This window comes from Varroa destructor, unplaced genomic scaffold, assembly GCF_002443255.2.
Source record: "Varroa destructor unplaced genomic scaffold, Vdes_3.0 BEIS01000004.1, whole genome shotgun sequence".
NCBI lineage: Eukaryota > Metazoa > Arthropoda > Arachnida > Mesostigmata > Varroidae > Varroa > Varroa destructor.
This window is the reverse complement of record NW_019211457.1, coordinates 21968657-21985266: the sequence shown is the minus strand read 5'-3', so window position 1 is coordinate 21985266 and position 16610 is coordinate 21968657. Positions and strand designations below refer to the sequence as shown.

The window sequence follows — 16610 nt, the reverse complement described above, 5'->3', positions numbered from 1 at the left end:
TTTAAATGCTATAGAACTATGATTATTTTACATACAAGCTCCTTAACCAATGAACAAGCGGAAGTAAAGCTTTCAACAGATAATATTTTTATCATACTGAAAAAAATACGCGGACAATTGATAAAACTTCCCGCCTGTTTGAGCTTTTGACAGGTACGGAACACAGCTTAAAAGTTATTTGTTTGGTATAGGAGCAGCGCGTAATAACATGTGACAGACCTTTACACAATATCGACCTTGTTTGCATATGAGTTAGATCGAAAGTCAAACAGGTTCTTCGAAAAGTTAGTAAAAGAAATTGAAAGTTACGAAAATACTTTTCAGCAAGTATAAGTGTTATCTCTCTCTCATCGTTGAGAAGTTATCTTATGACTCTAATTGAAAAGGAGAAACCTGGTATGAGCTCCTCTCAGGTAGTAAAATGACCACTGTTATCAAATGGTGTGAACAAATAGATCAGCTGAAGGTGTTTGTGATCTAAGAATGAATGGAATTGATACATACAGCATCACATAATGTCAGATTATCATTTGGTTCGATTTTCAAAAAAATTTATTCAAAAAAATACTTGTTCTTTTTTTTATTTAATACGAAATGCATAGAGGTACATATATATCGAAAGCACAGACAGTGCTTCCTGCAGTGATGGCAGTATAGATTTGGTAGAACATAAGATTAAGGCAACTGAGAATAACAGGCGACACAGCATTCGATAAATATTTTTAGAAAAACAATATTTCATCATATATTATAAGGTAAAGCAAAAAAATCTAACCAAACCCAGCATTTATCGTACAAAAGTTTACAAATAAAATGGAATCACATTCTCAGATTTAGAAATAGAAAGAGATATTGTAGCATACACTGCAATATATCACTTACCAGCAAGGATGAGCAACGCCCCACGCCATGCAAAGATCTCCAGTAGATATTGAACCAATGGTGCAAACACAAACGCTCCCAATCCCGATCCGCAGACAGCAACCCCAGTTGCTGTGGCACGCTTATGTGAGAAATACTGATTCACTGAGATGATAGCTGGCAAGTAGATCAGGCTGCAAAACGTAAAAATCTAAATTAATGATAATGAAATCTCACAAAAAAGCCTCTTTACAGTTGAAGATATATAATTTGACGTCTGTTAGAGCAGAAGGTGTACAAATTATTACAATGACGAACGGATTTAACTGCTCAACACAACAATACTTTCTTATGTTACCACAGCATTATGTCTATAATGCAATAGCTAGAGCAATAACTAATATGCTTATTCATATGGTTTCATTGACCAACATCAAAATAATTCAATTTAAATTTGATGTCGCAAATGTTTGAATTAGTGACCTCCTAGTAGCAAATGTCGACAACTTGCTTCACACATGAAAGAAAACGGTTGCGTAGAGTTCTTCGCGGTAATTAATTTCTTGAGTTTTCACCATTTCACGATTGATGGTTTTCGCTTGAAGATATAATCTTCAATGACCCTCCAAGGGTGAGGTACGGTGATCATAGTGGCGACTTTACTAGACCACGCGAACTTATCTATCTGTTTGGCAACTCTTCGCAAATCCACTACTATGCCTCTGGAGCACGCATGGCTAGCGTAGCGCCGTACCATCTTGTGGAAAGAAAAAGACGTCGCTCTTATGTAGTTCTTTTGATCAGGACAGGATGATATTGCGTAGCGTGCACAGCTACAGATCTTCTGTAAGACTGGTATAAAAAAGGCAAAGCCGATCACTTGTATGGAAGGACAACTCAGGCATCAACCCCAAACTCATTCGGCTGCTTTCCTAACCTTTACTTTTCTTTACTTCCTAATGTATACTGGTCATAGATGCGTCGATTTGCAGCCTATAAGGACTTGAAATTACCTTCATCTTAACGCATTAAGCCTGTTATCATTTTGCCTTTATTTATTCAAAGCAACTTTACAGAATTCTTCATCGATCTGGATTATGCTTTAGTAAGCCATGAAGCATTCTCGGCCAATACCTTTCAAACCCAATGTCCGCATTATATGCTGTAAGGAATTCTGAGATGTAGTTCAAGAAATATTTTGCATGTGTATGTTCCAGAATTTTAAAGTAATACTTGACTTACAAACATGCGATTTTTCTGGCATAGCCATTGTCAGCCTATCATTTCTCGGGGTCTTGCAAGAGATCTAAGTTCAAAGTTGTCGTCTATTGTTTACATTGGACACAGTTTCAAGGATTTGACTCCACTGTTGGTGGACCAACGTCGACATATTTCGTATTCCAGTATTGTTTGATGATTCACTTCCATTTATTGTTGGTCAGAATAATGTTGAAATATTTAGTATGCGAAACAAAAAAAAACAAAAATAGCACAGAGTAGTTACACTAGAATCCCGGATTAGAAAGCAGAGTGCAAAAGTCTGTCGTCTATACGCTGGTGCTCTTCTCGCCTTTCTTTAAACATTAAAATTTTCTCTTAATGTTTATATTTGACTGGATATATGGGAAAAGCAATAGGCTTAGATTTCAGATGACCGTCAGGGTGACGCCTAACGCCTGTCGTATGAGATGGTATTAGGCCTTCTCATATGGTTGATACAATAGGCTATAGGTACCTGTGTAAATTCCTTATACTCCGTTGAAATAAGGAATCACGCAGTTTACTACATTACCTACGACATGTTCAACGAGAAATTGTATCCAAAGAATTTTACGACGGACGCGCAATATACGACTACGCATGATTCGTAAACCTTTAGCATAGAATTTAAAAAGAACGGAAATCTTTGGCCATAGAGATACACAAGCATATATGCGACATATTCGGAACATATAATATTAAAATTGTTGATTAATTAGATAAGATGGATAATGAATTTTCAACATGTCCTCTAGTATGCTCATACATTACTATGGCCGGAATATAGAAATGGAATCAACATATAAACAAATGTCCTGCATATTTAAATTGCAACCACTTATCGGCGTGAAATTAAGATTTTTCAACTGTCAAAGAACTTTTTTTATTTTTTATATTCCTATCACAGTCATTTGTACTCTACAATAATGAGAATATAGTAATAGTAATATGGCGCAAACAAGTATCCTGTAAGTTAAATTTACATTTTAGTATTAATAATTTGTGTATCTCCTTGTACTAAAAAATGTGAGATGAAATTCTTCAACTGTATGAGGATTTTTTTGCTGCTGATAAAGGATTTTTCTTCATAGCATTAAGAAATATTTTTCAAAGAATTTAGCCTCACATTTTATGTTTAATTATAACACACCTAAGAGCTATTTCTTTACTTAACAAAAACCCCAGTATCTCACACGAATTCTAGCAGCGAATCGATTTATACATTCGGTGTCAACCTCTATAACATTCTCCCACCTCTTAACTAATTGATTTATTCTTTCTTGTTAAACCAGGTTTGATGTTGAAAAGCTCGTCAGTCAGATACGGAAACGCCTTCTTGAGTCAAATGAAGGATTATTTATTTTAACTGCCAGTAATCAAAAAAGGTGGTGGTTTACAGCGAAAGATTTCAAAAAAATTATGGATGCAAAAGAATAACTCATTAAAGTAGTTGGTAGGCGGGTATCACAGTCGTTGCCATGCGCGGTCTGACATTGTTTTGAAGAAAAATCACGCTGCGTCATCTATCGGACTTCTCTGTTGGGTAGTTTTATTTAATCGATACAATTCAGCCATGTACAGACCCTTGTTGACCATCTTATCCTTCTAAGATGTTGCTCCGTTTAAGGCCTTTCCAATCATACGAAGCTTAGTCTTTTTGGAAAGGAGAGCTGGTTCATTTCTGAGGCTACACGTATTTCTTAGAACTACCTATTCGCCCCCTTTTTTATCTTTATCTATGTAAACAATTAACACCACTTTTTGTCACTAATAACAATGCGGCGTATCAATACGTTAACGTCTCCACATGATTTTCAGTAAGCAAAATATGTTGCGAAACAATAAACTTTTCCTTGTGCTATTAATTTAGTTCATATGCAGCCGCCTGCTTGAGTAGATTTTCAGATAGAAGGTGTCTGTCAATATTTATGGCTGTGGTACACCTGTCCAATTCACAAATTGTTTGTCGACTGCCGTCCTTCAAAGGTGTCTTTAGGGTGCTCTGATCGCCCTCAACAGCTGATCAACGCCAAGTGTATGCTCCACCTTCAGAATGGCTCCTTAGATTGAAATTCACAGGCCAGTTTTCCCGGGCGTGGGGTTTATCCTGTACCCAGCAGGAATGCTTTCTGTAGAATCGAAGTACACAGGAAATTCTTCACCTCCCAATCAAAAAACAAATTCACTTGTTGTAGAAAGGATAATTGGAACGTATCAAACGGAACTTCAACATTTAAGAGTGGTATATGTATCTTCTAACTTTCAAGAATCGTAAACTTTCCTTTGCTCCTTTGGTCTATAGATTACGACTTGGTCTGAAAGTAATAAAGTAGTATATTATAGTATTTTATATAGTGATGTAATTTAACTTATGGTTTTTATTTCTTCACTTTTTGAAGACAACTATTCTCAATGACGACGTTGAGGCAGACGTTAACAATAGCAGGCAACTCGGATGCCCCTGAAGACACTTGAACTAGATATCAAGGGCGGTTTATAGATATATAGAAAGGGGGCTTTGCATAATATGGTGTGCATGTCAAATGTCAGGCATTTGCATCGTTTCATAACCAATTTTTTTCGCACAATGATAGCAACGAAAAGTTTCCATATCGTGTGGTTTCTTGCTTAGGCTTCCCGTCCCATTTTTCATTTTGTTTCGTGAGGCTATTCTTATATATTAAAGGTAACGATAGATTTATAATCAATTCATCTGCAAGTAAAGCAAGGTCATCGACACTTTAAGTCGACATAGGCTACAACACAAATTGATCGATGAGGCGGTTATAACGTATTAGAAATCCTCTATACAGCGTGCTCAATATCATAAACACCACAGTGCGAAGAAGTTTCAAGAAAAAATAGCCTAATGATTATAACAAATCCCGAGCGTGATGCCCTACTATATACTGCTTAAAATTCTGTGAAAAAAATATGTCATTCTTTTATAGAATTTGATTAGGCCCACTTGCCTATTTACATCGTCTTATGACACTTACAATATAATATCTAGCTACAGCGATTGCGTCAATTTGTTGGCGAACTTTACACGTGTTGCGCCCATTCTAAACTGTAGTTGAAGTGTGCATTTTCTTACTTCCAGAAATGCGCATCTTGTTAGAAAGCGCTTCTAAAATCTATTTGCACCGATTTCATTACCTTAGTACCCTACCATGTCCTCCCCTTGGAATCTTCACCTTTCGTGCCTTCAATTATTGCAGGTCATATCGCAATGAATAGTAGAATATGTAGGATCTGAAAATACAACTAATTTGGCTTTAATACGGAACCTAGCATTACCATTCGCAATTATTTTCTACAGTACACAAACACATTGTATTAATATTTACAAAGCACAAATTTATTCTCTTAATGACACAGATATGAGAAAGTAAAGAAAATCCGATGCCGATACAGTAATGGCTTTAACCCATACCACTCGTTGTTACTTAAAGGATCCAATTCACTGCTGTTACATCCAAGCAAAAGCTAGGATTTACAGCAACAGTTCTTTTGTTGCAGCTACCCATTGTTGCGCTAATCCAGTTATTCGTTTGCAGTGTTACTGTTCTCCCGTAACGGCAGCCAGAAAAATCAATATTCGTAAGCTGAAGAGATACCAAAAGCGTATAATAATAAGAGCAGCTAGAATATACTATCTTCTGGGATATGCAGATAGAGGAAGAAACGACAACTTAAACACAAAGTTGAAGAAGTTGTTCTGCGCAAAATTACACTCAACAAGTGGCAAGTCGTCTGCGTTAACTTACAGACCGCTACGAGTGCAGTAGGTAGATCACATCATGAATGTGAGAGGTGATTAGAGCATTCCTTGTAAGTCAGAAACACACTTGTTACAATTGGAAACAAAAAATAGGAAGGTGATTTTTATCTGGTTCAGATAATGAGTGAATATTGCTTTTGTGGTATGTACCAGTACAAAATGGATAAACCAGAAGCAACATCTGCACCGTCTGCTCTCAAAGCAAAAGAACTCACCTCGAAATTCAAAAGTTGTCTGGGTGTAAACATGAATAAACATTACTTTTTGTGGATAAAGCTAATTTATTTCTGATTAACGAATTGATTTGTTTTGTGTATGATGAAAACCTAACTTATAGAAGTTAGGTCTTCTGCTCAGGTTGCGCAATAACGGTAACCCTATAGAGTGGCTTGCTATTATTCGGTGTCCTTGTTACGTTTATTCGCATTCCATTGATACGTTTTAGTAATTTACTTTTTTTTAATTTAATTACTCGGCCATCTATTGCCCGAGTCCGTGCCGTCCTTATCCTTACTGAAAAGTAAATCGTTTAGAATTTGCATTTGTAGCAATATTATGCCAGTATCTAGTCCAGTGCTCATTTTGTGTTACTTTTTGCGACCTGTGACCATTGCGATTCCTGACGAGTTTGGTGGCTTTTTTGTAGTGCTTTGTTTCTATCTGATGCTTAGTTTAGACGCCATCACCCCGTGCTGTGAAACCGTGCCATTGCCGCCGAAGGGATATTCCCTTTGACTTCGCATCTGTCAGCGAACTCTGCCGATTGACGTTCCGAAACCTAGCACATGCTTAGGTGGTACTTCCAGGAAATTCGCTGTAAAATGGGTGTAAATTCTTTTTTCATTTGAAGTGTTAGTTACACTCTCTTTTTTCGCTCATTTAAAGTAGGTGTAGACGCCAGTACTTTTTGATTTCCTTTTAATCTTCTTTTTGCTTCGCTCTTCAAGTGTTAACTGAAGACTCAAGCAATTGTTTAAAGAGTGTACCAGCGATATTTCTGGATTACGCCAGAACGTTTAAAAACCAACGGACATAATTCTCATGGGAGTGGCTCTGCCGGATCCGAAAAGTCTGAGCTTGATTAGTGCGGTAGCGAAACGATGCCGTTATGCCGGACGTTTCAGTAATTGAAAACAAAGGTTCTAAGCTTATCCAGTAAATTTAGAGAAGTTTTCAAACGGTATACCGAATGCCAACCCGCAGAATTGATGCAGCGGCTGCCGTGTTGTCTGTCAATCTGTTCCGAGAAAATCATCTCTTCTGTAAACGTCCATATACTACAAGCTCAAAAACCCGAAGCCCATATTGTGACCGTAATACACAAAAATCGACTTTTAGTATGATATCCGTTGGCTCTGCCGCACGAGCTTTCATGCGAGAATCAGTTTGACTCGGTGGCGTTGACCGCAGTAGTAACTGCCGTACCTAATTTTGCAAATTTACAAAAAAAAATATTTGGTCTGATTCATCGCATTTCTGGATCTCGTACACCGGAGATTGAATTACGAAACTTTCTTTAGCCCTAGACATCCTCTGCCCCATCATCCGCAAGAAATGTATTGTCAGCTAGCTGAAACTCATCTCTCACATAAAAGACAACGAAGATACGTTTGAGTCAAGCTTTTTTCTTGTCACAGAACGTTGGTGAACACGGAAACGCCTCCGCTGAATTTATGGTATTTCGACGATGGCACTATTAGAGGTGAAGCAATGTCGTATCCGAAGACGTTCTAGTCCTAATTCTCCATAAGGATTACAACTGAAGCCGTCAAAAACTGAACCAAAGTATTGTTTACTGCAATACTTTCCATATATATTTTCAAAATCTTGCCGTTATACTATACCATAATTTTTGTGAGTCCTGTACGGGATGAGCCATGGAAACACATTATGGGCATTTCAAGAATTTGCTTTCAGAAGAGTCATGTCACGCCTATGAATGCTCTCCTCTTCTTGTGGAGAACGAAAGTAATATCGTACTATTGTACCTATAGGCGAAGAATCGAAACGATGGCAGAGTGTTTTATGCTTGTAACCTTACTAGCTTTAAAGACGTTCCTGTAGCAGGCTCTTCCCTGCTTGCCCCGATTCAACAGAATCATGGTTGAGTGACATAACGACGTTGACTACCAAGGCGTTTATAAACAGATCTCTGCAGCAGGCAGCAATTTAATGCATTTGAGGTTTGAATATTGAGTTCCCGACACACTGGCTATTTTGTATGCATGCACAGAATCCGCAAAGCATGATACATATGTGAACTATTCCGTGAGTACAGATTTTGCCATTCGCTTTTTTTAAATCATAGGTAATCCTTTTTCACTCACGCCCCACTCACGTAGAAACCAGAAAAAACGAGGTTTTACTAGTGACATTCACCTAAAGAAAAATATTCATAGAAAAAAGCCTAAAGTTTTTTTTCTTTTAAAGAAAGACAGCTCTGGGACGCATAACCGAGACTTGGATAGTTTATGGTAGTCCGGGTCAGTCAATATCGCCACCATACAGTTGTTATAATGATCGCTGGAGACAGCGGCGACTGACTTGCTAGTGGTAAGCTATTACATACTCACAGCTGGCCAGAAAAAAAAATACATAGTAGTTATACGTCCGTCTCTCTTATTCACGCTACCAAGTAAGATGCCTTCATCCCGCGTTTGATCTTTTCAGATACCCTGCAAGCCTGCGGTGACACGCTGCTGTCATGACTCACGTATATAATATATTTTAACATTCCACTCTCAGTGCAACCAGAACAGCAGCTTCTATGACGTATGGGATGCTGACGTAGGAAGATGTACGAGAACTAGTCCCGTAGCCGTAGCCCCCGGCGTCTTTCTTCGTAAGCCTCGTAAGGGCCTCTGTCTGCAGCTTGAAAACCGAACAACAGAGCTCTCGGAATAGTGATCCCGATGATTTCGCTAGCGGCACGGCCTTGAAACCGTGTACTGCAGCAAATAGCGCTGCCCCTACGGCCTCGTTGAGTATTCACTCAGTAAAAACTATCTTTGGGGGCATTGCAGGGACAAACAAGCGGGGCGATTCCAATAAACAGACGGAGACGCGCTTCGTGGCTCATACGGATTGTTTAGTTCACCAAGTATTCATATTCCGAATGTCTGAGTGTGTCAGATGCTATCGTACGCGCTGGTCTCGAAGAAAGCTGGCACTATCCATGACGATCTTGTTAATGGATTTGTACTGGTTCAAAAGCCCAGATAATGCCTTTATCACGGTACGGGCTGTTGCACGACGAACCAGGAACAGATGAAGGAAACAAGTGTTAATAGATAGTAAAAACAAGAACAGGGGGTTTCCGAGGCATATGCAACGGCCCGATGAAATCCAAATTATGTTTACGAAAAAGCATGTCGACGATTTACAGGTGTTAGGGAAAAACGGCGTTCGTGGCCTAGTTTTGTCTGACAAATTCACACAACTGCAGACGTGCCCCGGATCTTCGCGCAGATGCCTCTTTCTGAAAATTAACGAACCGTCTTTGCAGTCTTTGCTAAACCTGGGTGACATCTGTAGCAGAAAGAATACCACCAGATCGGGAAAATGCTACAGTGTGGATCGCCGTAGCAGAAATCGGCCTATTGTCCCATTCTTCAACGGCAAGACCGCCTGACTATTCTCCGGAAGATAGTCACTACCTGCGCCCAACGCAGGCTGCCAATGAATGTACTGTAAGCGATTCGGAGCCACAATCGTCACTTATCGCTCCTCCCCGCAATGTCATCACATAACCACGAAAGCATGTTCGCAACATGCTGAAGTCATATTCTAACGATTCGAAAGCCATAGTGCTTTCCAAACAAAAGGCACAGATGCTTGAGCGCCGGGACTGTATGTAGCCACCAAAAACCGCCATCCATTGGCTGTGGGTAGAATTTTTTCGCCCACGCAACGACGGATTTCTTAAAAATGAAAGACACCTACACTATTACGCGCTTCACGTCCCTATAAAACGAAACGCATATCTTTCCCAGACCGGCGTCGTTCAGCGGGTCATGATTGGTTGAGGCTTGTCGGAAATGTTTGCAAGATAGGTGCACCACTCTGAGTTTCTTTCAAAGCGAGAAAAAACCCACTGCTGTGAAACTCAGCCCACGCGAAAGAAATGCCCATATTTAACAATTCGTATAGCAACCTTGCGACCCTGGTTCTCCTTTGGATCTTTGTAGCTCTTGGAGCTTCGCTCGAAACGATAATAATAACGCTAACCCTAAAAAGCTCCAGAACTGACGAACAGGATTGAATGACGGTAAAAGCGTCTATCATGACAAACTTTTTTGATCAGTATAGTTACTTGCGGAAAACCCTATATCCGAAACACACGACTTACTATGTAGAAATTGAACACGCCCTAAGGTGTAGACCGGGAATAATGAGAACAGTTCTTACACAGAGCGGTCATACCGTTTATAGGACACGGTGTGAATGCTCCCTGAATTCCCAAGGTAATATATTGATGCCGTGGAGATTGGACAGAACCATCTGGTTCTGGAAATAACCGGTTCACCAATCACCAAAGGGCATGCGTTTAATTGATATACATCGTTTGAAGTACTATAAAGAACTGTTTTTCTTGGTTACCTCGTTCCTTGGAGAGTTGCTAGTAACTACCCGTAAACTCCAAGATGAAAGATCTGAGCGCTTTTCAATGTGCCAAGAGCGTTGTAGAGCCGTAGGAGTGGAAATACCTCTGCATAAGTAAAATAAGATGAAAGCTTTTCACCAATATGACCGAAAAAGCTCATGGACTGGCCGGGAACTCCGTCACTCTTACTGTTCTTTGCTTAAAGACGGATCCGTTATGCTAACGCCGTTCACCGCAGATATGCGTACCGACAAAGGCGCTTATTAATAGGTACGATATTAGAAATTATGATGATTGACGAAGTGCGTAAATTCTCTGACATTCATGGCAGCTTCATCGGATGCTTACGAGGGACCCAGTAAGTGGTACACTTCTAAGCTCGACCTATTCCGGTGTTTTTTTTTACACAAAGTAACTCTCATTTGAGCTTCGTGACTAAGACCTACAACCCTTATGATGGGGACCTCACGCCCTTTCTGAGTCACTAACGCCCTTTCAGTGCGTCACACGGCGGTCGCTATTACCCATTTCGACGGCTTCGAGGGTATCGGGCTGGCCTCGCTTGGCCAAGACGGGATGAGACTGACTCGATATACACCGTAACACACCACCTGCTTTCTAGCCAGAACGTAATAGTTTCTTGGCTGCCGTCAACGACAGCCAACATCCCCATCTGGGCTCATGGAACCACCTGATCAGTTTCCGTTGTTGCGGCGGCCCATGCAGAAACCCGATGCACAAATCCGGCCTTGAGACAAGCCTCCGCGCCGGTATCCACCGCATCCTACAACATTATTAATTCGATGTAAATTAAATTCCAAAGAAATAGCAGCTCCGATGAATCAGTGTTATATCACCTTCGCGGAAAGGTTTGTATACGTTTAGGAAAGGCGGGCAATTAACTTGCAAGTGATGCTATTCTCGACGCAGATACTATATATACGACAAAGCTGAGCAGGCGCGGCCTCCCTTATTGTTTTTCCCTTCGTTACGATCTTCCCCCGTTTAACGCTAGGCGGTTTGGAGGACGCCATATGAGCTAAGATTAGTCGCCGCAATAGTTTTCAAAAGCATTAACTGTTTTTTAATATTATATTAAATTACAAAAGTCTGGATAATCCCGCCTTTTCTCCAGTCTTCATCCGCTCGTATAAATCTCCTGGTTGATTGACCGGAACTGTCTGTGCTATATCTGTTTGAATCCTCCGGTAGACTAACCGGAACCATCCGTGTAATATCTATTATAAACCTCCCAAGTATTTGCCCCCCTATAGTTCCTAGGTTATACAATGTTAGGATCGGTTATCCAGATATGGCCTCACCTGTCGGAACACCTGTTCTTGTAGCGACTGTGCTAAGGCGCTTCCATTATTTTCTAAAACGCCTGAATCCGACCATTTAGTAGAACGGCTCCTGTTGAAAGCTAACATTCCGGCTTCTTTTATTTGCTGCGAACTCTCTACAAAGCACCGGATTAAGTCATCCATATTTTCTCGAAATATCACCAAATTTCCGACGACAACAAAACTCGACCGTTAAACACTGACGAGTAACGGGTTGGCGAGAGAGTATTATATACCCACAGCTGCACGGTAGTGGGAATACATTTATAGCAACTATTCATGCGTTTGTTTTAATATAGATTGTCCCTATGTTAATGTCATGTATATATTAACAAATAACAAATCGCAACGTCGGGCCATGCCGAAACGAAATTTTGGTCATCATTATTCAGATCCTACAGAGAACACTCTTGTACAGGGACAATAAGGCTTCCTAGTGAGCGCTTTACTTGATTGCTGATAAAATTATCGACGGGACGACATTGAATACAGCAATGTACTGTAGTTGAAGAGCTTTTTTTAGCTTGAAAACGGAGCAGATGCAGTCACCAGTTGGTACGTAGCTTTTTGTCTGTCCATAACACCATCCTATTTCGCATTTCAAAATGTAGCTCCAACTAGGATTTAACCATGCTTGTTGGGGCAATTTTAGTATAAAGAGCTCTACCGCTACCTACCGTCCTTTAGTTCTTAGATAGTGGTACTGAACGGTTACAACACCGTACAAAACGTACATATAATTAGTAAAAAAAACATGGAAAGAAATACAAACTTCCGAATAAGCAACTGATTTTCTCACCTGAATCCAGTTCCAGCGAAGACCCCATAGAAAAGAAGTAAAGATGGAACCGACGACGCGAGTGTGGTTGCGCATAAAGATATGCATGCCATCAGGCTACCCGCAATACACACCTGCCGATAAACACAAAATTCATAGAAACGCTACATTATTATTATTGAATTTTAATGACTATGCGCAAGTAAACTACCACAGTTTTAAATCATTGTTTATCAATATTCACCTGCAACTAGTAAGATATTAATGCGTCATTCGCGAATGTCTTCTCATTTTTTTAACGTGTATATTTTATTACGGCTTCACCTCGGAAATTATATTGTGATATTCTTCGGCCACCAGCAAGGCAAACCAACATAACGAGAGACACGCAGTTACGACTAACGGTGTTTACAGCGAAAAATCCTACCCAAGCTTATTACATTTACTAAACCTGCTGCGCGGCAGTGAATGCAACGTCGTTCTATTTTATAAAAACGTCAACCTCGAATTACCTATTTTGATAATTAGAACATTTATTCCAGAAATATAATCGAGCGGTTGCGTTAAAATATTTTAGGTTCCGCCCTCATTGAATAGGTATGAGGGCGGCTCTGATAATACAAATAGCCCTATCGTCTTAACGGAGCTGGGTTTGGACATGCTTCTGAAATTCTCTAACAGGTGTTTTCTAGTAATATTTGATTACCAGTTCTGTTAATGTCTGAACTTTGTAGCCTTTTCTGCATTGTCGTTCATATTCTATCGAACCTTACTAAAGAATACACTGAATATGACAAAAATGTTAAATGTGTGCTGCTAAAGTCAATGCATATTAGTAGCCAATGGTACCAATCTCTTAATCGCTAAATTACCTTTGTACCCTAACAAAATCATACCATGTGCACGTTCTAATGATATCATATCGTTATTTTTAAGAATAACAGCGTAATAAAGTATAAAACATTTTCATGGTCTTCTAAACTTTTGCCATATTTGTATCCTTTATTAATAATTTTACAAGAATCTCAAAACAATGCGGCTTTTAATAAGAACGGCTTGTTAGCTAAATATCGATGGATTCCATAGTAAAAACGTTGCCAAGGTCATACTAATTAATACGTTTAGGCTGGTCACTCACCGTGCGTTATATAATAATATAATAATCTTGCTCAGCATAGTTGAAATAGGAACTATTAGGAATACCTGCACATTCTATAACGTGCTAAACTAGCTATGTAAAATGAATATAGTAATATGACGGAAAATGTAGCAAACACGTGTAAGGAACTAAGAGAATAGACTGAAAATAACTAACCGGAATGTAATAGCAGAATATTTTGGTAAAAGTCAAATAACAATGCCTGCGATTATTGCGATTTCATATTAATTTGCCTGAAGCTCGTACCTTTCGGCATCCAAAACGATTTGTGAGCGCCGAAACGAGGGGTCCCGCGGAGAGATAAAATCCAGAAAGCAAGGATCCAGCCCAAGTAATTACAGATTTTGTCGATTCGAATGAAGAGACTAATTCAGGAAGAAATAGCCCAAATGTGTAAGCGATACCTGAAATCTCAAAACAAATTGATTCAGTTAATTTCATCTATTATGACACCACTTTAATGAGTGAATATTTCTTAAATCTTCGTTTAAATCCTAAAGAACGCAAATCCTATAATAGTTTAAAATCAGTATGCATCTACAGATTTCTTTGATACTCATGGTGTTAGATTATACATGATGTATAATGTGGAACTTTAGACTAACGGTAAGGGGCAATACAAGAGCATGTCTAGTGGATTCGTTTGCATCAAAGGGAGTTCCGAATTTAGTAGTGCGGCGGTTAGAGCTGTTGACGATACTGGTAAGCGGAAAGAATAACTTCGATGAAATTGGACCATTCGAAAGTAAAAAGGGTGAGGCAAGCGTTGTATATTTTATAGTTAAAGCAACTCATTTGAGGTAATGATATAATCTATGAAGGTCTTTTGCGGTTCTTAACAAATTTGATCCGCAAAGCATCGTTCTGGATACGTCTGGGTAAGCCCTACCAGATATTCTTAAAGAGCCACCTACCATACGAAAGTGAATATCGCAGCACTGGTAGCGACAGCACCTTGCGAATATCAAAGAGATTTTACTTAAAACACAAATTTCCTTGAGTTCGTCAGTCTCGCAATGGTAGCGTATCATTCAGGCACTTGAAGTGAGCCCGCCATTTCATGGTTCTTTGAAGATGCAAATCTAAGCATATCAAACATGGGACAACATAATCCGGATCCCACCTGGCACAACGCGTTATAAATCGATGATCCGCATAACCGCTGGTCTTATATATGCTCCCTTTTTTAAGCAAATTGTAAGATATAAAGATGATGAACATGTGAGATGCCCCTAAAATTCGAGTCTTACATTGTTCCGACGTTGAATTATTTTTATCATAACTTAATAAGGCCATGGCTCGGTTGCCCGCTGTTTTCCAGAAAGGCATGGCTTGAATCAATCAATAAAATCTGGTGTGCGACCCAAATATTGCAATATTTTTAGAAAGATCGAATAACTTAAGCAAATAAAAACAGACCCAGTATTTAAAACAAAGCAAAGCAGACCTAGCTAAGTTCAATCCCGTTAACGATTTTTTGCATGGAATGGTCCAATGCTAGTTCCGTCGACTGCCACCTCCGAGAGCCAAATTGGAACGAATGAAATTTAGCACTTCCAAGGTGTACGTCAAATGTGTTAACCATTAACTTTCAAAAACTTCGGACAAGTAGTCAACCAGAGGTATTGGACGGCAATTAGCAACCCAGACCAATTCTTGTTGGTCCTTGAATAGTCTTCGCTTTTTTTTTATCTAGTTGGAAGGGAAAGAATAGGTTGACCATACTGGGTAGCAGACGAATAAATACTAACGCGATATACCTCAATTGCTTGTGCGAAACATTAGTAGCTTCGTAATCACATTCAGCTTTTGCACGTTCGAAAACCATTTGGACAAGGAACACATTAATATAATTTAATCTGAGCGAAGCTCGTTTCGTCTGCCACTTAGATGTTGCATAGTCTCACCGTCAGCACTATCGTCGAGGGAACAAACAGTGGTAGAGATGATAATTCCGAAGAATCTGTTAAGTTAATCAATAACAGCTGAGGGCTTGGAGCGGCTATTCGAAGACGGCGTCGACTATTTGTGGTAGAACCGCTTTGGATTTTTCTCTACCATGCAGTTCTCCGATAAGTTTGTAAAGATTAGAAGTAAGATCCTTTAAATCCAGCCTCCTAAATCGGCTCTTCCAAAACGTGGGAACATTGTATATCTCCGGAGACCATTGTGATGAAGCGGCCTAGATTGCTATGTGGCATTCTTTAATGCCATGTATACAGCTCGTTGATACAGTGCATAAGTCGTGGAAAACCAGGTAAGAACTCAAGCTTACTTGCATTCTAAGCTAAACTCTTATCCTCGCCCACAACAAAACATATGTCCTACTCATAAAGAGCTGATTACAAGAAGCCTTGAGAACCAACTTGCATTATGCTTTGAGTCAACTGAAACTCTGTAGTCGATTCATAATCAGGTCCACAAAGAATATGTCGACGAGTGGCTAATGGATCTTCGAGAGATCTACTAAGAATGCACAACGACGGCATAAAAATAACGAACGAATAATAACGAAAAATAACGAAAGATAACCAACAGTAATCAAAGAAAAGCGGTGTTGACCAACTTTTAGACACTATGTATGGATACCTGCCTCGGTCTGTCACACTACATGTGCTCGAAAGAGATAAGTAACCTAGCGTGACAGTGGTCTCTGGAAGAAAAAACACTACGTATTCTTCACAGGAACGCCTACTGAAAGGATGTACCTTCAAGTCACCAAACAATAAATAATGAAGAGTAAAACTTGTAGATACTACTACATAAAAAATATCAAGTCGTTGCTGTGAGTAAAATAACTGTATTGAATAACAACTTTATGT

The 16610-nt window shown here is 39.4% G+C and overlaps 1 protein-coding gene across 10 annotated transcripts in view; it reads right to left on the bottom strand.

Annotated features, from left to right (window-relative positions):
* Window positions 1–16610, bottom strand: part of LOC111250277 (uncharacterized) — a 99041-nt gene that overhangs the window by 60390 nt on the left and 22041 nt on the right. For all 10 annotated transcript variants that reach the window (XR_002673274.2, XM_022805250.2, XM_086985945.1 and 7 more), the window contains 3 exons: window positions 14035–14192; window positions 12651–12763; window positions 883–1055 (listed from right to left, as the gene is read on the bottom strand). Coding sequence is in view for 9 of the 10 variants with exons in the window: in XM_022805250.2 (XP_022660985.1) it covers window positions 883–1055; window positions 12651–12763; window positions 14035–14192 (444 nt within the window). In the remaining variant the exon portion in view is untranslated. The remainder of the gene's footprint in view (window positions 1–882; window positions 1056–12650; window positions 12764–14034; window positions 14193–16610) is intronic.